Genomic DNA, 26,979 nt, shown 5'->3' with positions numbered 1-26,979 from the left:
TAAAATGCCCATAAGTTAGACCCTTTCAGCTCAGGCGCTGTGAATATTCACTGGTATCCAGTTAGCCATGGACAAGTGATTTAAATGGCCAGGAGCCTCTCCAGGTCCGTTCCGGACACCATCTTGGTGAGGGTACAGGCACCCGTCCTCCTCTGCCACGCATGCGCACCGCTTCCCTTCCCTTTTACATTCCAACCTGGTGTCGCACTAGCGTCGGCTCCTCCTCTGATGTCACTTCCCGGCCCCTTGCCTAGGAAGTGATGTTAGAGGAAGAGCCGGCGCTGGTGCAACAGCAGCTTGGGGGTTGTTGCTCACGCCAGGAACGTTACAGAGGCTCGGGGGAAGGGAAGCAGCGTGCTCCTAGCAGATGGGGGTGGGGCCCCACCGAAACCGGGCGCCTCTCACCCTCACTACGCCACTGCTCCAGGCTATTTAAATTGCTTAGAAAATCAAGTGGAGTGAAACTAGAACTACATGTTCCAGCATGCACTGGGAGATTAAACACAGGACTGGATGAGAAAACACACTGAACACAAGAGCCAGCTGGCAGCCTCGTTTCACCATCTCAGAAAGGGCTGACCCTTATTTGATGGCTTTATGATTAAGAAGGAAATTCCCCCCCCCCATCACAACCACAACACCCACCCCTTCCCCACACCCTCTCTGTGACCTTCAGCCAGTGCTGCCTGATTTATTGAGGTAGTCGGGTGAACTTGACATTTTCATGATTTTCCTGCTCCCACCATCCTGAGAACTGGTGGTAGGGGGAAGGGCTGGGGTAACATGACTTTCCTAGTTAGAAAATATATATGTATAGACAGATATTTGCCTATTCCACTGCCATCTCCTGTCAGAGTTTTAAAGGATTTGACAGAGACCCTGGAACAGCTGGAAATGGGATTTTCTTACAATAAATGCACTTTTGGTTCCTTGTCTTCCTCACCCTCAAACTCGCTAGTTAAAATAAACTCACCATCAAGTTCTAACCTGCTTGAGAACCCTTAGTACACTTTCTTCCCCGATGTGCATTTTAAATAAGAAAAACATTTCAATAAAATCTATTTTCATTTTTATTAAGGCATTACCAGTTAAACCTCGGCAATTAGCTCTGTAACTTCTCACTCATCTGTGTTTATACTATTGGTATATAGTATGGATTTTTTGTTGTTGTTTTTTACATACTCCATTACTGCAGAGTGGAACCAGAGTACAAAGTTCAGACGGTGTTTATTTTTATTTTTTTTAAGAGGAAGGAGTTTTACATAGTAACATAGCAAATGACAGCAGATAAAGACTTGAGTCTGCCCTATAATTACACGCATTACAATTTCATGATTAAATTGTCTTTTTCCTTTGTTTCTTCTGGGCCACAGACCTTAAAAGTCCACCCAGCACTGTCCTTAAGTTCTAGCTACTGGATTTGCCATTGAAGTTCACCCTAGCCTATCCAAACCATCTACTTTTGGGGATTCAGACCATGAACATTTGCCCATTCAAATTCTAGTTAGAGATTCTCTGTGTTCATCCCACGCTCTTTTGAATTCCATCACTTGTTTTCCTCTCCACCAAGAGGGCATTCCAGGCATCCATCATCCTCTCCGTGAAAAAAGAAATTCCTAACATTGCTCCTGAGTCTTCCTCCCCATAACCTCAAATTATGCTCTCTAGTTTTCTCATTTTCCCTTCTCTGAAAAAGATTTGGTTCTATATTAATACCTTCCAAGTATTTAAACATCTGTATCATATCTCCCCTGTCCCTCCTCTCCTCCAGAGCATACATATTTAGGTCTTCCAGTCTCTTCTCATACTTTTTTTGTTGCCTTTTTCTGGACCGCTTCAAGTCTTTTTATATCCTTTGTCAGATACGGCCTCCAAAACTGAACACAATACTCCAAGAGCGACCTCACCAATGACCTATACAGGGGCATCAGCACCTCCGCCCTTCTGCTGGTTACTCCTCTTTCTATACAGCCTAGCATCCTTCTGGCTACAGCCACCGCCTTATCACACTGTTTAGACGCCTTTAGATCCTCAGACACAATCACCCCAAGGTCCCTCTCTCCGTTGGTGCTTATCAGACTCACCTCCCAGCACATATGATTCCTTTGGGTTTCTACCCTCCAAATGCATCATTCTGCACTTCTTCGCATTGAATTTTAGTTGCTAGATATTAGACCATTCCTCTAACTTTTGCAGATCCTTTTTCATGTTTTGCACTGCCTCCGGGGTGTCCACTCTGTTACAAATCTTGGTTTCATCCGCAAACCTTTCCTTCTAACCCTTCAGCAATGTCGCTCACAAATGTATTGATCAGGATCGACCCCAGCACCAATCCTTGAGGGACTCCACTACCCACCTTTCCTTCAAGCAAATTCCATTAACCACCACCTTCTGATGCCTGTCTGTCAACCAGTTTATAACCAGTTCACAACTTTGGGTCCTAACTTCAGTCCATGAAGTTCAAGAGCCTTCTATGAGGAACTGTGTCAAAGGCTTTGCTGAAATCTAAGTAAATTATATCTAGCATAACTTCCTTGATCTATTTCTCTGGCCACCTAGTCAAAGAATTCAATCAGATTCGTTTGGCACAATTTACCTCTAGTAAAGTCATGGAGAGCGTTCCAGGTGTTCACTACTCGCTGTGTGACTCCGGGCTGGGAGCACAGATCTAGTAAAGGGAGATGGGACTTGATACACTGCTTTTTCTGTGTGGTTACAATCAAAGCAGTCACAGGGAGCTGCAGTGGGAGTCGAACTCGCAACCTCAGGATGCTGAGGCAGGCACTCCGCAGTAAACCAGCCAACCCAGGTGTGATCCTACCACTGTCACAAATCTCATTGCATGTTAACCAGCAGATCAAGGTCTGATCCCACTACACTCACTTATAGTGGAGGAGCCAGGGTTCAAATCCCACTGCTGCTCTTTGTGGTCTTGGACCAGTCACAACCCTCCATTGCTTCAAGACCAAGCTTAGATTAACATAAGAATAGCCTTACTGGGTCAGACCAATGGACCATCAAGCCCAGTAGTCCGTTTTCATGGTGGCCAATCCAGGTCCCTAGTACCTGGCCAAAACCCAAGAGTAACACCATTCCAGGTGGAATCCCCAAGGAGTAGCAACATTCCATGCAGTGGCTTCCCCCAGGTCTGTGGCCAAAACAGATCAGGAGCATCCCAAGCTGGAATCACACCCGATGTCCCCAACTGCACCATAACCACTGCAGGAGAGACATTGGAGGGGATGTGAAATTTGCAGCCCCAACTCTCTTGCACAGCTCTCGGCACCTCCTTGGGAGACCTGGGGGGCTGGCAGTATGTTTCTTCCATACCGGAAAGCCCATTTCTGCAATGTTTCTATTTGCTTTTAAATTTGATTCAGTTAGGGATTTAATCTAAGTAGGAGGAACCTATTTTTTGCAGATGTGTTCCCAGACAGAATGAATCACAGCCCCTGTGCTGGATATAATAGAGCATTTCCCATCTCTCCCTCTCCCTCTCTCTCTCTCGTGGTGATGTCCTGTGATCCACCTTCCTTCTGACCCACAAAGAAGACACTCCAGATATTAGGTGCTTTGATATCGGGTAGGCAGTGCGCCGGTGCCTCTCCTCTTCCCTGGCATCACTGGACCCCCCTGAAGACCACCTGGCTTCCATGTACTTCTAGGCTTTTTACTAGTCCCAGGTTTTCTTTTTTATAAATTTTGATGGCGTGTTACCATCATTTACTTTTAAGGCATCAAGCACAGTTCTGCCACTCTACTGAGTTTTTCTTTTCTTTGTTCATTTCTATTATTTAATGACGTGTGCTCTGTGTCTTTCATTTTATGTATATCATTGGTTTTATGTTTAATTTTAATAAATCCTATTGGTGCTACTCTGTCCCCCTCCCTCGCTTTATTGTTTTTTCCCCATCATTTCCAATTTCCCCAGTTCCTATACCATAGAGATATTTTAGCCCGGTTCTGGATTTGAACTTGCATCCCATAGCAGTGTGGCATTTCCAGTCCTACATTTTGCCCTTTGAAATAAATGCTTCAAGTGCCGTAGAGCAACACGATGGAGCCGTCATAAATCCTGGACTGGCTGAAAATGTGCTGGAACTGGAAGTTGGCAATTATGTGTTGGAGCAGGGGAGGATGACCTCAGCCCTCAAGGGCTGCAAACTAGTTGGGTTTTCATGATTTCTCCAATGAATATGCATGAGATCGATTTGGAGGTACTGACTCCTTTTTATGCAAATTGATCTCGTGCATCCTCATTGTGGAAATCCTGAAAACCCAACTGGGTTGTGAGGTTGGCCACTCCTGTGTAGGAGGCTCAGTTAATCAAGAAGGGAAAGCCAGTCTCTTTGATTTTCCTTTGGGGGGGGAACCAGAGGAGTAAAAAATAGATAGTGGGAAGATAAAGCTGAAGTCATGGCATGTTTTAAGGAAGCCACACCCCAGACTCTGCAGCCTCCACCCCAAGAAACCTCGCTCATGCTTTTGTAAGAATTAATGGGTCAGCAAAGTCTATTCATTCCCTATTAAATGCGGCATTGTTACTCTGTGGTTTGTACAATAAAAGAACAACTAAGAGCCACATACACACACCTTCTGCTGACTCTTAGTCTCCCTCTGCACACCTGCAGACACCTGTTCATGTCAATGCACCTCGTTCCTGCCTTGCATCACCCCCCTGCTATTCCAGTACTAGCCCCTCACACATACAGCTCTGCTGATGCACCTCGTTTCTGCCCTGCATCACCCCCTGCTATTCCAATACTGAGACCCTCGCACACACAGCTCTGCCAATGCACCTCGTTCCTGCCTTGCATCACCCCCCTGCTATTCCAGTACTAGCCCCTCACACACACAGCTCTGCTGATGCACCTCGTTTCTGCCCTGCATCACCCCCTGCTATTCCAGTACTAGCCCCTCACACATACAGCTCTGCTGATGCACCTCGTTTCTGCCCTGCATCACCCCCTACTATTCCAGTACTGAGACCCTCGCACACAGCTCTGCCGATGCACCTCGTTCCTGCTCTGCATCACCCCCTGCTATTCCAGTACTGAGACCCTCGCACACACAGCTCTGCTGGTGCACCTCATTCCTCCCTGTAGCACCGACTGCTACTGCAGAACTGCACCTCATTCCTGGGTCTGCTTACAAAAGTGACAAGCCTGAGAAATGGAAAGTCTGCTCATTCTGGGTAGATAGTGGTGGGAGTGGAGAAGGTGTATCAGGTCATATCATGTACCAAGACTATTCAGAACTCGGGTGACATTAGGTCCTGGCTGTAGCCCTTTCTACTAGCACTTTCAAGCTCCCTTCCCCCTACCTTATCCAAGAAGAAGGTCCATTGTGGAATGGAGTCTGGATGCAGCGGGAAGGTCCAATGGGACCTGGCACTTTTCTGGGGACAAAAGACAACTTGGTGGGTGGCTGAAGTTACCAAATCTTTGCTGTGCCAGAATACCTGAGGTGTGTAACACAAGCCCTGTCATGTTCGTCTGCTCTCACTACCTACAGATAACGATTACTGGAAAGGAGCTATATTTACATAAGCAGAAAAAAAAAAAAAGGAATTATCACCAAATCCAGCAAAAGTCAAACTCCGAATCTATGGACTAAATCTGCCACATCATAAGAGCATTAACTGCTGAGATTCACACAGCAACACCACAAACATTACGACTTCATTACACCAAGACATTTCATACTGGGTAAAGAGAAGAGGCTGGACTGAGAGAGAGATCCCTATTCAGAAACTACACACATCCTATTCCCTATCTAAATTAACCACACAGAACACAAATAAATCCTCACCAGGCAGACAAAAACTGTCAGGAAACCTCAAGAAGCCAGATTCTGCACACAGTGCAATATTGGAGAAAATACTACGACTATTTACCCTTGGATACTGTTTAGGCCAGTCCTCGCCATGCTTCCCTGCTTTCCATGGCTTCCTTCAATCGCTTAATGTTCATTCCCGTGTCATTCTTGAGGGTATCCAACCAATGGGCTTTTGGTCTCCTCTGCTTCCTTTGACCACTGACCATCCTTTTCTAGTGAACTCGCCCTCTTCACATGTCCAAAATAGGTCAGTTTCTGTCTGGTAATCTTGCTGGAGAAACAGAGAACCAGAAATGTTATTTCCTGCTATACTGAGCAAAATGCAGAGAAGATTACAACAAAATATCAAAGATCCCCTGCAAAGAATGAGCAGGAAAAAAGTCTGGATAATCTTGGAGAAAGATGAGAAACAGAAATGCGTTTCCTCTTGTACTGAGCAAAAGATAAAGAAAGAAGAGGAAGAAAACCCAAAGACATTCCAAAGAATGAACAGGGAAAACCACTGTATAATCCTGGGGGAAGAGGAGACATGGGATCTGGTTAGGGATCGTTTGGACCTGGGAGTGCCGCATTCTCGTCTGCATTTTGAAGTTCTTGTTTATGTTCTTGAGTATGTCTTCCTTTCTGCAGAGAGACGCACTCTTTTGTAAAGCCTGCACACAAGACAATTTCCAAACAGTGGCTCTCCTGCTGATGTCAGTTCCGGGTACCGCACAAAGGAAGTGACATCAGAGGAAAAGCCGACGGGGTCGCAAGGAGCACACTGTTGACTGCTGCGAACAACAACTTCAACTAGAGGTATAGGGAAGGGGGGGGGGGTGCTACCACCCCAGGCACCTTTCACCCTCGCTACACCACCGTTTCCAAACACTGCATGACTGATTTTCAAAGGAATTAGGAGTCTAATTTTGGATGCTTAGAAACATAGAAAATGACGGCAGAAAAGGGCCTCGGCCCATCAAGTCTGCCCACTCTAATGACCCACCCTCCTAACTTCATCCCCCAAGAGATCCCACATGCCTATCCCATTTTTTTCTTAAAATCTGGCATGCTGCTGGCCTCAATCACCTGCAGTGGAAGACCAATCCAACGATCAACCACCCTTTCGGTGAAGAAATACTTCCTGGTATCGCCTTGAAATTTCCCAGCCTAAACTATGAAAACTTGCAAGATAAAATCCCAGACCCAGAGCGACAGCAGTCCCCATATCTTTAATCTGACCTCTCAAGCATGTTCCTGCCATTGTCCTCAAAGAAAAGTGCCAGGAAAACAAACGGGCAATCGATCTGCAAAATCCAGGCTAGGAGACACAAAAGCAGAGCCATAAGGAACCAAAAAGGTCAGTCGCTTCACAGGAATTTATTCACCACATAAAAAAAAAGGTATGAAATTCACCACAAGCTGTTGCAGCTGCTACTGTTAAGGAGAGCGGCGAAGCTTATCCAATAGGTGAAGCTTTGTGATCACACCTTTTGGTTGTTTCATGCTCCTGATGCAGCAATTGTAAAGACAAAATACGGCCATGAAGGACTTTTAATTATTCCTGTGTTATTTTAAATGTTATTCATTTAATAACCCCCTCCCCCTTTTACAAAACCATAGCAGTTGGCGCTGAAAACCAAGCTACGCTTCGGTAAAAAGTGTGTGTGTGTGGACGGGGGAATTTCGGAACATCATAACCAATGATGTACAACTGCAATGAACTTTTTTGAATGTGGTGGCAAAGATGACTGACCCCCAGCATAGTGTTAGGGGACACTCTTCCCTCTGACCCAGTGTCTCGTGGTAGGTCAATATTAAAAAACAGCTAAACTCTTAAATGTACTCACCTAAGTTGTGTCTATTTTCCGCTGAACTTGGGAGCCTAAATTATCAGCTGAAAATGTCACTAAGACATTCACGAACGACAGAAATCAGCACTTGGATGTCCCAGTGCCGATTTTCAAAACTGTCTTTCTGGACATCTTGGGAGGCATGTTACGGGCAGGCTTAGACTCGGATGTCTTGCGGCGATAAACCTTTCCCAAGACGTCCTGGATGAAATTGTGACATTCGGAGCTAGACCTGTTTTAAAAGCGTCTCAGTGCTAAAAAGATACCCAAACCGACCAGATGACCACTGAAGGGATTTAGCAATGACCCCTCACACTTCCCCGATGGTCACTGATGCCCTCCCACCCCCCCAAAAAAAAAAATCTGAAACAGTACATACCTGTCTCTAGAACAACAGTAGCCTGGTTAGGTGGGCTAGTGAACCATGGAGAGGAGGACCCAGGCCCATAAGACACTCTAACAAGTACATGTATGGTGGAAAGTGAGAGCCCCCCAAATCCCACCAAAGCCCTACTATACTGCCATATATAGTAGGTGCCAGCTGCAGCCATAAGGGCTATTGAGGTGGTAGACAGGTGAGTACAGTAGGTTTTGGGAGAGTTTTGGAGGGTTCACCATACATTTTAAGGGGGTTATGGCGAGATGTACTTCTGGCACCCTTTTTGTGACGTTCACAGCAATGCTGGCCCCTACCACATCCAAATGGTCTGGATTCGGACATTTTGAACTAGGACGTTTCTGTGGTTAAAAAGGTGAACAAAGTTAGGTGCCTAAGGTTGATAGCCAAGATGTCAAAGTAGACGATTTTCCCCAAAAAATTTTTGGACGTCTAGCGGTTTTGAAAATGGCCGCTTCTCCGCTACCAGGTTTGGATGCCTTACGGGAAATGTCCAAAGTTGGATTTAGACACCCTATCGCAAATGCCCCGCCACGTCTACCACCTATCTCTTCACATGGTAGAGGACTAGAGAGGGAGAGCTAATGGGCCTGGGGCTCTTTATCAGTCATTATCAACTCTGCATCCAGGCCTCATCATGACTTTGTAGAATCAGACCCTCTATGGTGGAGCCAAAAGCATCCCAGCTGGTCATTTGGAACCATAGGCTTGGTCCATTCTAGTGACAGAAGCACCACAAAGCACCAACCCTCCAAGGTCTATCTGTGTGGAGGTTCACTGAACTTCACTTGCTGCCTCTTCAACACATCTCTCAAGTTCTTAGCCACCATTGTCCTGGCTCTGAATGTTCCCTGCAATCCCTCCCTCCCTCCCCAGAACATACCCAACCCCTGCTCTTAGGAACGAGAACATCCATGGAGGAATGGCTACTGCTCAGAGCCATAAGAGGCTTTGTGAGGGGAGGGAGAATGGAGAAGTTGGTTTCCATGGCAGCATCAATTTATCAAGCTTGAAAGTTTGAGTGGCTTCCCCTAGTCTGCAGTGCCAAATTATGGCTCTTCACCCCTTACCATCTCCGGGTGACACAAATGGACAGGAATGTGGGGATAAGCCTGTATTAGGGAATGTGCATGTGTTAGTGGGGGAGAGGTTGCTGGGTTTCTCTTTGTTCTGTCCTCTCATTTAAGTCTGAAAATGCCAGACTCTGCCACTCTCTCCCCATTCAGATGCTGTTTGAATAAGTTGTCTGGGTCTTCTCACCCCCCCTCCCCCCAACCTCACTTTAATTTTCTGAGCTTTGAATTCTCATGGATCACACGCATTATCTGCATGGTGACTGCCTGGGAACTGGGGGATCTCAGCACAGGCAAGCAACACAGAGGACACCTTATCCAGAGTTTCCGATTTACCCAGTTCCAGGATGGAAACTTTTCAGGCCAGTCCTGGTTTTGATCTTGCATCCAAAGCAGTGTGGAATTGGTAGTATCTGATTGATAGCAGGGCTGCGGATCCCAGAATACATCAGGATAGGGTGGTCAGAAACCCAAGATTGGCATAAAAATCTCCCTCATGGAACTGAGTAATTTGAAAGCTCTGAGGATCAGCAGCAGTGGTAGAGTCAGGGACTACAAATCCCACACTGTATTGAGCTATAAATTCAAAATTAGGACTGGCTAAACTTTTTCCTCCAGGATAGGGGTGACTTGGCAGCAGAGAATTTACTAGCCTGTGTGGAGTTCTTGCATTGTCATAGTGACGGGATAAGACCAGGCTGATGGAGAATTTTATGTCCCAGCCAGTCAAGTTTTCAGGATGTCCACAATGAATATGCATGAGATCAATTTACATACCACAGAGGCAGTGCATGCAGATCTTTCTCATGTATTGAAAATCTGACTGGATTGAGAATCTATTATACAGGAAAGACTCCTGATTGGGGGGGAGGGGAGTGCTGTGTGCTGGTGGTATTGGTGGCTGTGGAACGTATGGTAAAAGCAATAGATGAGATATTAATAATATTACCAGCTGGCTCCAGATTCTGTGACAGGGTTGATCCAGTTCTGAGTTTATCCTGTTGCATGCATAGACTTATAGTTTCATTTTTCTTAGGGAAAGAAAGTGTCATCAGAACTACAAATGGACTGAACATTGGGGCAGGGCTGACTTAACCGTTAGACTATGTACTTACCTGGAGAAGCAACTTCTGAGGGGCAGCGAAGAGCTATTGCACTACATTTTATGAAGAAGGGCAGTGATGGAGGGAACATGATTCTTGAGTTTAATTATCAAACTCTTAATGGAAGGGCCTATGGGCTTCATAGTTAACAGAGGAAGAGAAAGGGGGAGAATACAAGGCTGCTTAAATCCAGCCCAGGGACATTCATCACCCCTTTTTCACCCTTGACCGGGGAGGGGAGGACAGAGGAGGGAGAATTTGACTGACCTGTGAAGCCCTTAATACCAGCTCCTGAACTTAGGCTTAAGAATCATTCCTGGCTACCAAAGGGATGGTTTTCCTGAACTTGGCCAGCAGCTGAGGACCCTAAAGGAAGGAAACATTCAGAACTAGTTCTGTGGGGTTTCGCCCGGGTGGGCTTAGAGCAGCAGGAACACAAAATTAACAAGAAACATTTGCTTGCAAATTGTATTGTCTCAATGACCCCCCCCCCCCATCTTGACTTGGGTTTTTTTCAGTGAAGCCTGCACATTTAGCCCCATATGTGCAAGACAGGAATAGGAAAAGACCTTCCTTTTCCTCTGTTCCCCTTTCCTAGGAAAAGGAAGGTGAAGATTACACTCTCCCCCTTAAAGTAAAAAGGAGCGTTTCAGCGTTGAATTGAGAACTCTTGGCTAATATGTTCCGCTCTAATGATATGTTGTGTGCTGTCTGAGAATGACAGGGCTCTCTGCACTGGCTATGGGCCAGGTCCTGCCTCTGACTCTGGTCCAACCCCTCCACCAGGCTGAGCCTTGCTTTTTAGACTCCAGTCTGCTCCTACGCCCAAACCAGAAGGATCCCACAGGACCTCGGTCCGGCTCTCTCCTCCAGTGTGCCTGGGTAAGTGCAAAGAAACTTCCCTTGTCTGATTCCTGTTGCAAAGCACAAGAGGGGCTTCGGCTGTGGTTGCAAGAGAGATGAAAAGGTCTTTTAAGGGGGATTACAAAGAGGAACATACTTGAGGGGGGGCTGGGAAAAGAGATTCTTATAAGGTGTTCTTATAACGGAATATTTCCTTTAGGGAGGAACATGTCAGGGACTGTGTAAAGATGCTCTTTAAAGGGAGAGGGGAATCTTGCATTGCTAAGCTTGGATGGAATGTGTTTCTTTGTCTGAATGGTAGACAGAGAGATGGTTTATCTCAATCTCTGCAAACACCTGATGGAGCTCTTCAAAAATCACCTTTCCTCAAAATGTGGAATCCTTGGAAATGGGGCTTCCAGCACAGTATTAACGGACTTAGACATGGAGGAAGTTTTATAGGGGAAGGAAAGAATGTTGCACCTTCATAAAATGGAAAAAAGATCTAATCTTTATTTAGAAGGAAATTCTGGCGACAGATCTGTAACTCTGTGGAGGTCATCCTGACTCGATTAACTTTTGCCTATTAACCTCTTCTCTAAAGGGTGTGGTTCAGCGTTTTAAAAAAAAATGCAAAATCAATTTTGAATGCTACTTTGTCCCCCATTGTGAGATGTCCCATGTTGCAGCCATTGGGTCTGTCCCACTCGCGTCTTCTACTCGCTCCCATGACTTCATACTTCACATATCAAACTACAACATAACTTAGTCATATAGTCAATCTCTTTCCTCCCTAAACTTTTCACATAATTTGCAAACCAGCTTTAGAAGTGGGTAATATTTCCTTGGAAGCAGCCTCGCTGACCCATTACATTGGCCAATATGTTCATTGAGACATGCGATGGATTGATGGATGTCTAGGTAATCCTATGGTTTCTTGACTTGTTTCCTACAATGTACTTATTCCAGAAATACGGAAATCATGAGCTGGAAGGATCCGTCTTGAATGAGAGCTAGATATATCCAGAGAGGGCTCGGAAGGAAGGGAGTCGCCTAGAACATAAGAACATAAGAATTGTCACTGCTGGGTCAGACCAGTGGTCCATCGTGCCCAGCAGTCTGCTCACACGGTGGCCCCCAGGTTAAAGACCAGTGCTCTAAATGAGTCCAGCCTCACCTGCGTACCTTCCGGGTTAGCAGGAACTTATCCAACTTTGTCTTGAATCCCTGGAGGTGTTTTCCCCTTTAACAGACTCTGGAAGAGCGTTCCAATTTTCTACCACCCTCTGGGTGAAGAAGAACTTCCTTACGTTTGTACGGAATCTATCCCCTTTCAACTTTAGAGAGTGCCCTCTCGTTCTTTCTACCTTGGAGAAGGTGAACAATCTGTCTTTATCTGCTAAGTCTATTCCCTTCAGTATTTTGAATGTTTCGATCATGTCCCCTCTCAGTCTCCTCTTTTCAAGGGAGAAGAGGCCCAGTTTCTCTAATCTCTCACTGTACGGCAACTCCTCCAGCCCCTTAACCATTTTAGTCGCTCTTCTCTGGATCCTTTCGAGTAGTACCGTGTCCTTCTTCATGTATGGTGACCAGTGCTGGACGCAGTAGTCCAGGTGAGGGTGCACCATGGCCTGGTGCAGCGGCATGATAACCTTCTCCAATCTGTTCGTGATCCCCTTCTTAATCATTCCTAGCATTCTGTTTGCCCTTTTTGCCACCGCTGCACATTGCATGGACGGCCTCATCAGAGTAAGGACCAGAAACAACCTCAGGACATCTTGAAATGGACAAATGAGGCTGAAAAGCACCTCCAGATTTAGATCTAGAAGTATAATAAGATGACTTCTTGGACTCCTTTCCAACCACCTTCTAGAATCATAGACAGATAGGGCTGGACAAGACCTCAGAAAATGATCTTGAATCACTAGATAGGGCTGAAAGGACCCCAGAAGATTATCTAGAATCAGGGACCTCTGGAGGCCATCTGGTCCATCCTCTATCTCCTGTGTGCTACCTAGGACCAACATGCTATGAATCTGGTCTAATAAAGCTCCAACGATGGAGATCCCATGGCCTTTAAGGGACAATGTTGTAGTACTGAACCACCATAACAGAATGAAAGCCCTGTCTGGTATGTGACCCCTTTGCTAGAGATGATTGTAAGCAGTGCCTACTTTGAGCTTCCTCTTCCTTCCTCCGCCAATGTTCTGTCATCACTGCTTACTGAAGTTTTGGGTATTCTTTTAGACTCCTCTTACATTTGAAGATCAAATTTCTAATTTATGGAGGAAGATTTTATGTATTATGAGGAAACAGGCTAGTGAAGTCGTGTTTTTTTGAACATTTTGCACTACTGGTTCAGATGTTACTGTTACCTCAACTTGATTATTGCAATTCTGTATATTTTAACTTACCATCAAAACTGATCAAAACATTGCAATTGTTCCAGAATACTGCGGTTAGATTAATTTTTGATCTAAAAAGATATGAAAGTGTTGCATTGGATTAGCGTATAAAAATCTTCATTGGTTATCGGTTGAGAGGCGAGTTAACTTTAAATCAGCTTGCATAATTCATCGTATATTACAGACTGATCTAGCTTTTTTCTCATTTGCATTATTCTTCCACCAGATTATGTGGTACTTTATTATTTTCCACAGATTAGAGGAGTACGGTATATACAACAGCTTAACTCCTCTTTTGCTTACGCTGCCATTACAATTTGGAATAATCTATCTGTTCACATTAGGACTGATATCAACTACTTAAGGTTCCGTAAAAATTTGAAAACTTTTTTTATATGACTTGTAATATTCATGTCATGATGATCTTTTAATTATTGATTGCTTTTGTAGTGTCCTGTAGATTTTACGGCCTCTTTGAATGTAAATCGCCTTGAACCTTTTTGGTATAGTGCGATTAATAAATTGTAGATTAGATTAGATTATTGTTGAATAATTGCTTTGCTTAAAAATTTATATCTGGGATATCAGATTTAAATGAAAATGAAATAAGGATCTTTCTCTTCTCCTGTCACCTGGTGTACCATGTTGTCCCATCCCACCTGCCTCATCGTCCAAGTGGATCTCTGACTGCCAGGTGGGCATCTTCTTAGAGCTCCCTGGTATCTCGTGATCTCATGTTTCCTGCTCTTCTTTCCAAACTCTTGTGTAAACTTGACTTTTTGTCTAAGCTGCCAACTTGCAAGGACATTGAGAGCCACAACCTGGAGCTTCATTGGCTCATTGTTGGTTATGATGATATGAATGACATCACATTCATACATTGCAAGGACTAATCAGATCTCCACCTTCATATGAGGTCATTTGTGATGCTGCTATGAACACGGCTGCTCCCGGAGCTTAACCCAGCACTATACCAAGGGCTGTGTGTGCAGCGTGAAGAGGTGAAAAAAATGGTCCCAGACCGCCATCTTGGAGGGGGGACAACTGTTGCTTGGTATGATCTCAGAAATAATGGTTTAACAGCCCAATTTTTAATCTGAAATCCTGCTGGCCCTTTCATCTTGTATCTCTGAGTATTTTAATGTCGGAAGCCACTTCCAGAACCCTTCTGAAGTTGGATCCAGAACTGGGGAAACAGTCTTCCAAGTGAGAAAGTTTTAAACAAGCCACAGAAACAGGAAAAGAGAAGAGAGCCAAGACTCTCTTCCCACCACTAGCCCTGGGAACTGGTGGAGGAGCTTCTAAACTGTATCATGGGCCCTTCCTGCATGGAAACCGTGCTGGAATCTAAGCAGGGTGTCCAGAGAAGGCCGACACATTGATTTATTCTGATGTTACGTGCTGGTTTCCAAGAGGATCACGGCATAAAGGTCTCCTTTCTGGCTACGTTCAGAGTTTATTTACTGCATGTGGGAGGGGGCTGCTAGAGAAAGTGGGGAGGGAGAGAGAAAGACTCCACATCATGCAGGGCAAGACTGGAGAAGGAAAAACGGAAATGCATTTCCCCCTGAGCTGTGCAAAATCTCTTCCCTCAACCTCTTCTCTCTCTATCCTTCTGCAAAAGCCTTTCACACCCCTTTCAGATATCTGCATTGTGCAAGACTGAGCTTGAACTTCTGGTGACATTTTAAATTCCCCACAACCCCCTTCTCCCATCTCTGTCTGCCTGATGTCCTTCCATAGAGAAACGGGCTGGGGACTGGGTGTGTGTGAGGCGGTTGTTTTTATAACAGGGCTGGGGACTGTGTAATAGAATTTATTTTGCATCCAGTGCTGGGCAAAGCAAGAATAAGGCAAATATACCCAACAGTCCATTACAACAGTAAAAATATTGAAATTACGATACAAAGTTTGGCCTAGTAAGCTACATTACGATGTCAACACACATTAAAGTATCTTAATACATAGCACGGGGGTAAGCGGAGATGGAACCTAGAGACAGAGAAGAAAGAGGGGTCTCATTTCAAGAAAGTTGCACGTTAAGTCAGAAAAGTGCATGAATATAATCGTAGCTAGGACAGGAGCGGATAAGCAAGTCCTGTTCCGGTACATGCAGATATAGAAGTAGAGAGAGGCCTGGGTTAAACCAAGATCTATATAATTCCATTGATCATAATGTTGGATAAAAGTTTTGCAATCAGCTCTAGTTACTATTTACGATTTCGGTTCCCCTCACCTAAAGGGACTGTATACGAATCTGAACTAGAATTAATCTTCCCTTATCAGGTAGTTAAATGGCAGAATATATATATATATATATAATTTTTTAATTAATTAGGATTTATTTACTGACTTTTTCAAGAACTTCACTTAAGTCAATTTAAAGCAAAAATAAGTCAAAAATAAGCAACAGACAATTGCAGAAGCAAAAATATTCTCATTACAATGTCTATTTGTCTACAATCTAGCTAACCACTATTCCATAAATTTCTAAAAAAAAACAACCTGGTTATTTCACAAATTCAGTTAATGCTCTGGAGGAAAGATGGGAGAGAGGGGATACAATAAAGATGTTTAAATATCTCCATGGCATTAATGAAGGAAAACTCTAGAATGAGAGGGCATAGGATGAAGTGAAGAGGTGATAGGCTCAGGAGTAATCTAAGGAAATACTTTTTTACAGAAAGGGTGAACAGTCTCCTGATAAAGGTGGTGGAGATAGAGACTGTGTCTGAATTAAAGAAAGTGTGGGATAGGCACGTGGGATCTCTTACAGAGAAGAGGAGCTAGTGGATGTTATGGAAGGGCAGACTGGATGGGCCATTAGCGTCCATCATGTTTCTATGATTATTTTTAATTTTGTTTCATTTTAAAGATTTATTGAGAAGTATTTAAATTATATGCTGTAATTCTAGGGTTTGTCCAACTTCTTTAATTGTGAGCTGTACTGATCCAATTATTGTCTTGAGCGGCATACATGTATTAAACTTAATAAGAGGGGTATCCTCACTATAACACTGACCATACCTGCCCTGCCGCCATACCTGGTTATCTCTTTCACCAAAGAACTGGAAACAATGGCTGGGGTGTTGCTGGACTGAGCCCTGTGCACGTGTTGCACTGGTATATATAAAGCATGAACACAACACAGACAACTGAGAAGAAGAAGAAGAATCAGTTTATATACCGCAAGGCCGTAAAGTTCTATGTGGTTTACAATAGTTAAACAAACAAACAAACAATAAAATAAGTTGAATAGAACTAAAAAAGTTAAAAGCCAATAATTAGAGACATTAAAATGATCAAAATAGTGCATAATAAAATTTTTACGAATTAGTTGCCTAAATACTTCGAAAACAGATGTTTTTCGATGTCTCCTAAATTCCCCATAAGCTAAAGCAATTGTTCTAGATTCTTACCCCATAACGCTGCTTGATATGAAAAAAGATTTTGACGATGTTTTTTAAGTTTACATCCTCTAACAGGCAGAAAACCAAAATTCAGATGCGAGTTTGTTGGTTGCAAAAGAGAAAAGCTCAATTATATATTTGGGAGCTAAACCAAACAAAAGCTTAAAACAGAAGCCACCAAACTTAAACTTCACCCGCGCCTCCATTGGCAGCCAATGCAGTACATCAGAATCCCATGCATGTATCACACTCAAATGCATAATGCATGAACACAGCACAGTCAGCCGAAGAGCTGTTATGTTTTACATTTCAAAGTGCTAAAGTGGTCATTTCATAGTCAGTAGATCCAATTATAATGTGAGACCTAAATAAGGCATAAGACCAGAGGATTAGGGGACAGAGGCCTGAAAGTGGTCCGGACTATGCTTCTGGGCTGGGTAGGGAGATCCCCCAACCCCTTTTGCCCCAGTCCAAATCCTGGTTCAGATCTGCCAACATCTGACCTGAATTGATTGAGACGAACAGAACCACTTTTGAAGTATTTGGAAGTGGCAGAAACATCTGCAAATCAAAGTGTGGACTTTTGTGGGGTTTCTCTTTTTTTTGTTGGGGGGGGTGAGATTAGGGGTGTAATTATGATTTACTAACCTCTTGTTCTTTTCTGTTTTGCAGTTATCTCCCTACATCCCACAGCCCCCAGTTTTCAGCTCAAAAGCTCTGCCACAAGATTAACCGCAGTTGAATATCTGCAAATCCAGCCCTGGCCTGAAGAGCTGCTCTGCCACCTGCTGGCAAGTTCTAGTACACCAACTGTAAACACAGGTCCAGAAGAATATATATTTAAGATAAATCTCTGCAGGAAAGCAAGAAATGAACAATTGTTTGTGACGGTGGAGAAGAGGGATGCAGGGTGGAAACCTTTAAAAGAAGTGCTGCAAGCGTGGGACAGCAACAGCTCCCATCTCTCCCCCCACCCCACCCCTGACACACACACACACAACTCTTTCCCTGGCAACATGTAGCTGTATGCAGAAGCTCAGAGGCCGACTTGGAAGGTGAATCATGGAATTCATCACAGGGGCGGCCCCACCAAACCGTCTGGTGCGCATCTTCCGTGAGTACCACAACAATGAGATTATCTCACTTCACTACAACTACACAGGGAAGCTGGCCACCAGCCGCTACAGAGGGGGCTTGAAGGCCGATGCCATGGTCTTCCTCATCATCTGCATCCTCATCGTTCTAGAGAACTTGATCGTACTTTTGGCCATCTGGCAGAACAAGAAGTTCCATTTGCCTATGTATTACCTGTTGGGGAACCTGACCTTGTCTGACCTTCTCGCCGGCATAGCATACACAGTCAACATCATCATGTCTGGGGCCAACACACTCAGGCTGACCCCGGTGATGTGGTTCATTCGAGAGGGAGGAGTCTTTGTCACCCTGGCAGCCTCCGTCCTAAGTCTCTTGGCCATTGCCATTGAGAGACACATTACCATGGTGCGCATGAAGCTCTACCACAGGGACAAGAAGGGTCGGATGTTCTTGCTCATAGGTGCCAGTTGGGTGGCCTCGTTCTTCTTGGGCGTCTTGCCTATCCTGGGCTGGAACTGTATCCAGAATCTCCCAGAGTGTTCCACCATCCTGCCTCTCTATTCCAAGAACTACATCCTCTTCTGTATCACTGTCTTTTTAGCCATCCTGGTCTCCATCGTGGCGCTCTATATCCGCATCTACCGCCTTGTCAAGCTCAACAGTCAACGGCTGGGCACCCTCCGCAAGGGTGCCTTGAAGAAGTCCCAGAAATACCTGGCCCTGCTGAAGACTGTCACCATCGTGGTAGGCACCTTCATTGCCTGCTGGCTACCCCTCTTCTTCCTGCTGCTCATTGACATCTCCTGTGAGGTGCAGACCTGTTCCATCCTCTTCAAGGCTGACTATTTCTTGGGCTTGGCCATGATCAACTCCTTACTCAACCCTATCATCTACACTCTAACCAGCAAGGACATGAGGAGAGCCATTCTGAAGCTCTTGTGCTGCTGGTGCCTGACCTCTGAGGATGGACAGGTCAAGCGCTTAGGAATTTTGGAGTGCAGTACCACGAAATCAGAGAAGTCCTCTCACAAGCATGAGGGCTTGGAAACCACTGTGTCCACAGGGAATGCTACCCCCACTCCCATCAAAACCCTGATGCCCAAAGTCTCCAACTGCTGAGTCTTGGTGGGACAGCCCTGCCTTTGCTAATTTCTCCGTGTGTTAACATGAGATTCCTGAAGAAACCTAAGGGAGACCAAGGCACTTCCAAGGGACCAAGATCCTGCAGGGGATGTGGTTTAGCAACCTGGCTTTATTTTGCAGTTTACAACCCCCCACCTCACTCCCCTGCTGTGCATTCTGGTTTCCACAGTACAAATTATGACATGAATGGAGCAGGGACTCCAGTGGACACTGTGCATCGGGGTGGAAGTTCAGAGTCCTGGATGGGCACGCCATTTCCCTCAAGGAACCAAAGTTATTCAGCAACTCTGCACACTGAAACAAGATGTATTTGGCCTGGTGGCTACCTGGAAAACACACCCACACCAGCCACAAAGGCACGCTTCCCTAAAGGAGGAACTACCCCGGGAAACTACAGCTATACCAGCTGAGGGGTTACCCTGGGAAACGTGTGTGTGCGTGTGGTTTTGTGTTTTCTTATGCACACACTCCAGCAATGTAAGCATTCTCATTGGGATGATGGTGAACTGAGCCCCTGGACTACTTTGTGCCTGAATCCCTGTAATTTACCCTCATCTCTTCTAAATGTAAATAGTTTGACTTCATTAAATTAAGTGCCTTTTCTGTGACAGATTTTTTATAGCAGATTTTTTTTAAATAAAACAAAGATTTGTTCCTTATGTTGCTTTATTTGGGAGGAGAGGGAATGGTGTGGGAGGGATGCTCTCTCTTCTTAACTAGTGCCTCTCAGTGGCCGTCTCATCCCAGGTCCACTGACCAGGCTGCTCCAGTCCTGTTTTCTCTTACTGCCTGCTCAATGGCAAAACTAATTTCTTAGGGGAAATGACTGGGAACATGTGAACTATGTTTCCCAGCATGCCATGGGGGGAACACAGGACCCAATTAGTCTGCTTGATTAAAAGAGAAGCGGGATTTGGGTGTGATAGTTTGTGATGATCTTAAGGTGGTCAAACAGGTAGAAAAGGCGATGGTGAAAGCTAGAAGGATGCTTGGGTGTATAGGGAGAGGTATGGCCAGTAGGAAAAAGGAGGTATTGATGCCCCTTTATAAGACTCTGGTGAGACCTCATTTAGAATATTGTGTACAATTCTGGAGGCCACACCTTCAAAAAGATATAAAAAGGATGGAGTTGTCCAGAGGAAGGCTACTAAAATGGTGTGTGGTCTTTATCATAAGGTGTATGGGGACAGCCTTGAAGATCTCAATCTGTATACTTTAGAGGAAAGGCGGGAGAGGGGAGATATGATAGAGACATTTAAATACCTATGTGGTATAAAAGAGCATGAGGCAACTCTCAATCAAAGGAAGCTCTGGAATGAGGGGGCATAGGATGAAGGTGAAACGGAACAGACTCAGAAGTAACCTCAGATAATATTTTTTTCAGGGAAAGGATGATGAATGCCTCCCAGTGGAGATGGGGAAGACAAAAAGTGACTCTAAATTCAAGAAAGCTTGGGATGGGTACATTGGATCTCTAAGGGAGAGGAGGGGATAGTAGATGGCATGGATAGGCCATATGGTTGTATCTACCTTTGTTTTTCTCAGAGTGCCACTCTCCTCTTTCCTGTTTAACCAGGAGCAAAGACTGTCCAGAAGATGGCGCCATCAGAGCAGCAATTTGCTCTGGGATTAGATCACCCCAGGTTTAATTTTACATTCCCCCCCAATACACTTCATTCTGAGGTTTTCAGTCCCTACCAGACAAGAATACAATGGCCATAAGATCTTAATCCTCCAGCTTCACAGACTGCCATTCCTGGATTTAAACTTACATCCCAAAGCAGGGTGGGATTTGTAGTCCCTGATCCTACTCATTGAAGTCAGTGCTGCAGGTTCAATAACACTTACATTTCAATAAAAATGATTTGAACTTATCCTTTCCCCTGAAAAACCCCCACCACCTTCCACTAATGGCTGCCAACTAGCTCCAGACCTAGTTTTTTTTAACTTCTCTATTGCATTCCCATGACCCTGTATGCAAAGAGGCAAAGCTAGCATTGGCTCAGTTCTCCTGAGTGAACCTGGAGCCAGCTGGGAGTCCTATCTCCACTACCTCTCCCCTATTTCTAGAAGTACCCAATTCATACAAATAATGGCCCTCCCCCTGCTCATTTCCAAGCCTGGTGAGTTCTCTCTGCTCCCCACCCAATCCTCTTTTCAGGAGATTAGAGACCCACAGGAACTCATTTTCCCATCCCATCCCTGCAAGCTCCGTCCTCATCTGCACAAGCCTCAAATACTTTAAAATAATAGGTGTTTGAGGCTTGTGCGGTTAAGGCAAAAGTTTACAGGAATGGGACAAGGACGAAACTCACAGGGACAAGGATGCTGGAAAAAAACTGTCATGCATTTCAGATGCACTGTATGCAAAAATGATCTCCTATGTATCTTTGAAAAAGCAATCCCTGGGACAGGTTTGGGAAGCTCTGGCACATGGTAAAGGCAGAGTTGCTGAGCAATCCGGTTCCAGGCAGCAGACTTTTTTCCATTTACACCCCAGGGCATTGTGGTATTTGCAGTTCTTGTGTGTGCTATTTGAAATCAGCTTTGCAGTGCACCAGGACAGGAATGATCAGATTTCTGGGACTAATCTCTTGGAGGCTCTGTTAGGGTACACCTTGATTCTCCTGTTCAGCGCTAGCCATAGCACCCTTTAATGGCGCTTTATTTCCATGGGCTTAAGTGTCAGGACCCCTGTCCCACAACCTCACTAGCAATTAACAAGACGGTTGTCATATCTGGTCAGGGGGGTTTGCAAGTTCAAGAGCTGTGCTACCAAGGTCACAGCAACTCCTCTGTAGGACATGAACTATGGACCTGAAAAGTTAAAACTTGTCAGTATTTGCTGAAGTCTTCTGTCAGCAGTGGTAACAAAGCACTTTCTTCTGTTACTTCCCCCTGCCAGATGGTGCAATTTAGATCAGTTCATCAGTCAAATGTCATTCAGATACAAGCCACAGGTAGGGAGGATTTGCAGAATCAGCATTTCTCATCCCACAGCATTCTGGGAACTATAGTCCAGCCCTCTCCAGGAGTTACAGAAGCTCACCTCTCCAAGCTATGGCTGTCAGTGTTGTATGAGATAATGCTTCTATTCCCCTTTCCTAGCATTTAGTGAGACCTTAAGTCATGCAATCGGAAAACTGATCCTGAGTTTTCCTTGTCTTTTTTTGGAAGGGGGTGTTGGAGACTAGGGGGAATATGTGAAACCAACTCTGTGTGTACTTACATCCTATTGCATACAAGAGAAATGGAACAGAATTGTCCTGTGTGCAATGAGGTCCAACTGAGTTGCTGCTGAGGCTGTGTACCGGATTTATGTGTGATTAAGTATATTTTGAAGTACTGTAGTTGCTTCCCGGAGCTCTAACTTATTTAGCCTTTCTTCAGAAGAAAGTTTCAAGTTTATTTTTGACTTATTGAATCACTTAATTTAATTTGCTAAGTGATTTACAGATAAAAAATAGATACTTCAGATTAATTATAAAAGGATACATAAGTTTGACACATTATCATACAAAATAATAAATAAAGTCATACAAGCTATCAGATACATGGGGGAAGAAAGGGTAGAATTACAATCGTATATATAAAAGAAAACATAAATGGTAAAAACAACAGGTAGGGGAGATAACGGGGAAATAAAAAGATAAAAAAGGAAAAATTTGATAATAATCCTTAATTAAGCTTATAAATTAAACGCATCTTTAAAAAGGAAACTCTTTAAACTGCTTTTAAACTGTTTCAGATCATTTTCTACTCTAAGATACTGGGGCAAGCTGTTCCATAATTGTGGGGCCATTACAGAAAAAATATCAGGACGACGAGTTCCAATAACTTTTAGTGATGGAACTGTTAAGAGTTTTTGATTGGTGGATCTTAAAGAGCGTGATGTACTATGTGGAATAAGTAATCTATTAATAAATTGGGGTTCATTTGTAGTCAATGTTTTAAAAACTAAAAGTAAAATTTTAAAAGTAATACGATGGGCAATGGGAAGCCAATGTGACTCAAGAGCGGTGTAACATGGTCAAATTTTTTTGCGGTTCTGTATTAATTTGATAGCAGTATTTTGAACTATTTGAAGACGTTTTTTCTCTTTTTGGGTGACATTTATTAATAAAGAGTTACAGTAATCAAGCTTTGAAATAATTAATGAATCAATCAATATGTTTAGTGATTTTGGCTCTAAAAATTTGGCAATTGAGCGGATCATACGCAATTTGAAAAAACATGTTCTGACCGTGTTAGTAATGTGTTCATGGAAAGATAACCTATCATCTATTGTAACATCTAATATTTTTAGGGATCTTACTGAATTTAATTGAACGTTGTCTAGAATAAACGGAGCATTTAAGTTTATATCTTTTTTCCAAGGGATTTTTGTATGTTTAGGGCTAACATAGGCATTGTCTCCTTTATTATTTTGTAACCCTTCTGAATTTCACTTTTTGAGATGGTGCAACCAGAACGGCATGAAACGCAAGATGTGACTGCATGAAGGACCTATACAGAGGGATACAGTTGAATTCTCCATCCTTATTTTTTGAAAAACCCGCTTTTCTGGTTAAAATCTGCCAGGTTTGATTGGGAAATGAAAAGAAGCCGGGGTAAGCCTCTAAATACCAGTAGTGAGAAACAAATGTGTTCAAGTCCAAACATACCCAAAAGTGAAAGCACTCATTGGTGCCTGTTTTCTGCACTTAAATATAAGCCTTTCAAGTGAAAAAAAAAAAAAACGCTTCAATTTAAAAGTACAGAAGAATGACACTGATCTGTGTTTCACTTCCAGGTTCATCTGAACATGCAGATGAGATTGGTGCTTACTGTGAATCCTCTTGTGTACATGCACCAGATACGTTCCTCTCCCTTACTTTCGGTCATACAGCGCACATATAATTTGCATGTCATTAGTGTTCAGCATTGGAGAGCTATTTTTCTGTGCTATTTATGAAGTAGGGATCAAACACTGCTTGCTATAGCACCGAGTGAGAATCGGCCCCTCCTGGAGTAATGGCTGAAGATCTTTTATGATTCTTCTCAGTCTTTTCAGCTCTGTAAGGGACACTACCTCTTTTTTCTTTTCCCTGGGGGTTTTGGATGTGTTACTTTTGTTTGAAGGATTCAGTAAGGATTTTGAGGTGTTTGTCTCTTGGGTCAGAGTAGATGAAGTGGTATTGTGTGACTTGGCTGTGTATAATGGATTTTTTGGGGGATGTGAAAGGTGGAAGCTGGAGTTGTGGAGGTAGCTGCAACTTTCGGTTGATTTCCTATACATAGTTTGTATGTAGCTGTTGTTCAGAGAGACTATGGTGTCTAGAAAGCAGGTGCACAGCCAGACACTCAATTTTGGGTGGGCCCAGGTGCCCCACAGGTAGTCCAGTCTCTTCCTCTCCTGCCAACCCAGAGGCAATCTGCTATCTCAACTCCCTCCCCCTCCCCAACGCTTACCTTTTAAAGAACAGATCTTCACCAGCAGCAAAGAGCACAACAGATACACACTACTCACACTGGCCCCACAGCCTTCCTTCTGATGTGCTCTGCCTACCCGGAAACAGGAAGTTACATCAGAAGGAAGGCTGAGGGGATGGTGTGAGCAGTGTGTACTGTATCCGTCATTCTGTTCACTGCTGGCGAAGATCTGCTCTTCAAATGTTACACAGGAGGGAGAGGTGGTGGGAGTCTTCAGCCGGCAGGGCTTGGGAATACTCATCAGTCACATCGTAGAAAAGTTGCTACTGGGTGGGCCTGAGCCCACCAGGGCCCACCCATGACTACGCCACTGCCAGAAAATTGAGTCTCTTCTCCTCCAGTCCAAATCATTAAAAAGTCAAACAATTTTACAGTTTTCAATACATACCATCCTTCAATCAACTTAAAAATTGACTATTCCACAGTCAAAGTGATCAATATACCGGTAATATTTTAGGGGTTTAGTCTGAAGGGGACAGAGGCTGGGAGAGACAGTTCTGCCATGAAAAGGTTTGCATATTGTGGTGCCATCTTGGTGCCCGCAGCAGTGTCCATGATTTGCAGATAGGTATCATTATTTAAACAGACATAGTTGTGAGTTAGAATACATTTGATTCATTTTGTAATAGTTTTGGGTGGCCCAAGGGGAATGTTGCTGGTAAAAATGTAACCTTCTCAAAACATGCCTCTAAAAGTCTGAATATGTTCTACCTGAGGTAGATAAGATATGGTTACAATTTGAAGTAGTTTGGGACAAATTTAGAGGTTGCTCAATGTAGCCATGTGGTCAGAAACTGTTACTTCCTTAATAGTGGTTGGATACTAAATAGCTCTTCTTTGTTATTGACAACTTGGTGTGATAAATAAGCCGTTGAAAACTGAGTTGATGCCATTTCCGAGGGCTGAAGTATGGCTGCTAGGGAAGGCCCCGATGAACCGTCCCGTTCATATCTTCCAACCAACGGGAATGTTCTTCGAGTGATGACGGTCGTACACCCTGACAAAAAGGCAGCTCATCTGGCCGTGTTCAAGGGCTTGGAAATTTGGCAGCGGCGAATAACAAGGAGAACTTATGTCTTTGGTGTTCTTGACGCAAATGGCCAAGAAGAGGCTCAACAATTTCTGGTTAAAAATCTGCAAAGTGGAGCGATGATCCAAAGTACCAGTATTTGAAGCAGTTGGTATCGTCCGGTATCGGACTCTGCTGAAAGAGGTGATATGATCCATCTCTCCAATCTGCTCAGGGCTGGGTCTGAATGGATGAGACCTGAAGGATTTACTGTGGATCCCCCGCTGCTGCATTCCGATGAGGATGGCTGCTGGAGGAAGATTCTCGGGCCTCACTTCTCTTCATGAAGTCTCTCAGTGCCCTCTTCCTTAGCTTGCGTGCAGGTGGAGACAGGCGGGCACAATGCAAGCACCAGGCAGCGGACGCACAATTCATGAGGATCCAGTGTACTCATCCTTTTTCTGCATCCCGGACATTTCTTTGATGTTTCTGGCATCTTCAAGATGGTGAGTAGAAAAAGTCTTGATGGTAGAAAAGTTGTAATGGAGAGCTGTAGAAAATCCGACCGATGGGAACGGGTGGAAACTAAAGACTGGGGATTAGGGGGAAGCAGGGGGAAATGGGTAGGGCTCAGGCATGCCCATTGGAGCCCGGGCACTGCACGTGCTCAGAGAAAAAAAAAAAAAAAAATCTCTCTGAGCTATTGGAGAGCTTATCCGCAGATTGGGAGCTGTTGGGACAACACCCTTATGAGGCTGACTCATCCTGCTTGTCCTAGGAGAAGCTGGCAACCTACTGGGATCCCACCAATCTTTTCCTCTGAATGCATTCATCAGAAACCAGACATGAGACACTGGCTCTTTACTGGGGGGGAAAGAAAGACAGACACTGGAGAAGATCAAGGGCTTCACCTTAGTTGTAACACCTGACAGGATTAAAGTAGATTATAGAAAACTTCTTATTCTACTAGGATTTGAGCTGAAAAGGATAAATATAAGTTCCGAAAAGCTCTTGGTGTGAAAACCTGGCTAGCTCAAGGGTTGAGTGCTGGGTTAGTAACTGGAAGCTGAGGGTTCAACTCTCAGCTAGGGAAGAGTGCAGATTGGTTGGAAGAGAGGACCTGAGCAGTGAGAGGACTGCAGCAGTGGAAAGGGAGGTGGGCTAGGTAGAGGAGGAGAGAGGGTGGATGAGGAGCAGAAAAGAGTGAACCAAGTTTTTCTAAAAAATCAAATATACTCCTTTTCAAAAAAAAAGCATAACCCTTTTTTTTCTTTTCCTCCAATCCACCATCTCTCCGCCACTACCTTCTCTCCTCTTCCATCTCCTCTTCCACCACACTCCACTCTGCAGCTCGCATCT

The 26,979-nt window shown here is 44.3% G+C and overlaps 1 protein-coding gene across 3 annotated transcripts in view; it reads left to right on the top strand.

The window, feature by feature from the left end:
* S1PR5 (sphingosine-1-phosphate receptor 5) overlaps window positions 1-19,794 on the top strand; it is a 72,115-nt gene extending 52,321 nt beyond the window's left edge. For 2 of the 3 annotated variants that reach the window (XM_033923126.1, XM_033923125.1), the window contains exon 2: window positions 17,574-19,794. In XM_033923126.1, coding sequence (XP_033779017.1) covers window positions 17,964-19,115 — 1,152 coding nt within the window. In that variant the 5' untranslated portion in view covers window positions 17,574-17,963 and the 3' untranslated portion in view covers window positions 19,116-19,794. Of the gene's footprint in view, window positions 1-11,055; window positions 11,126-17,573 lie in introns of those variants that run through there. The other variant, XM_033923124.1, reaches the window with a different exon arrangement.
* Window positions 19,795-26,979: the final 7,185 nt, after the last annotated feature.

This window comes from Geotrypetes seraphini, chromosome 16 (assembly GCF_902459505.1).
Source record: "Geotrypetes seraphini chromosome 16, aGeoSer1.1, whole genome shotgun sequence".
In the NCBI taxonomy this organism is placed as follows: Eukaryota; Metazoa; Chordata; class Amphibia; order Gymnophiona; family Dermophiidae; genus Geotrypetes; species Geotrypetes seraphini.
Note: the sequence above shows the minus strand (reverse complement) of the source record. Positions and strands in the feature narration are given on the sequence as shown.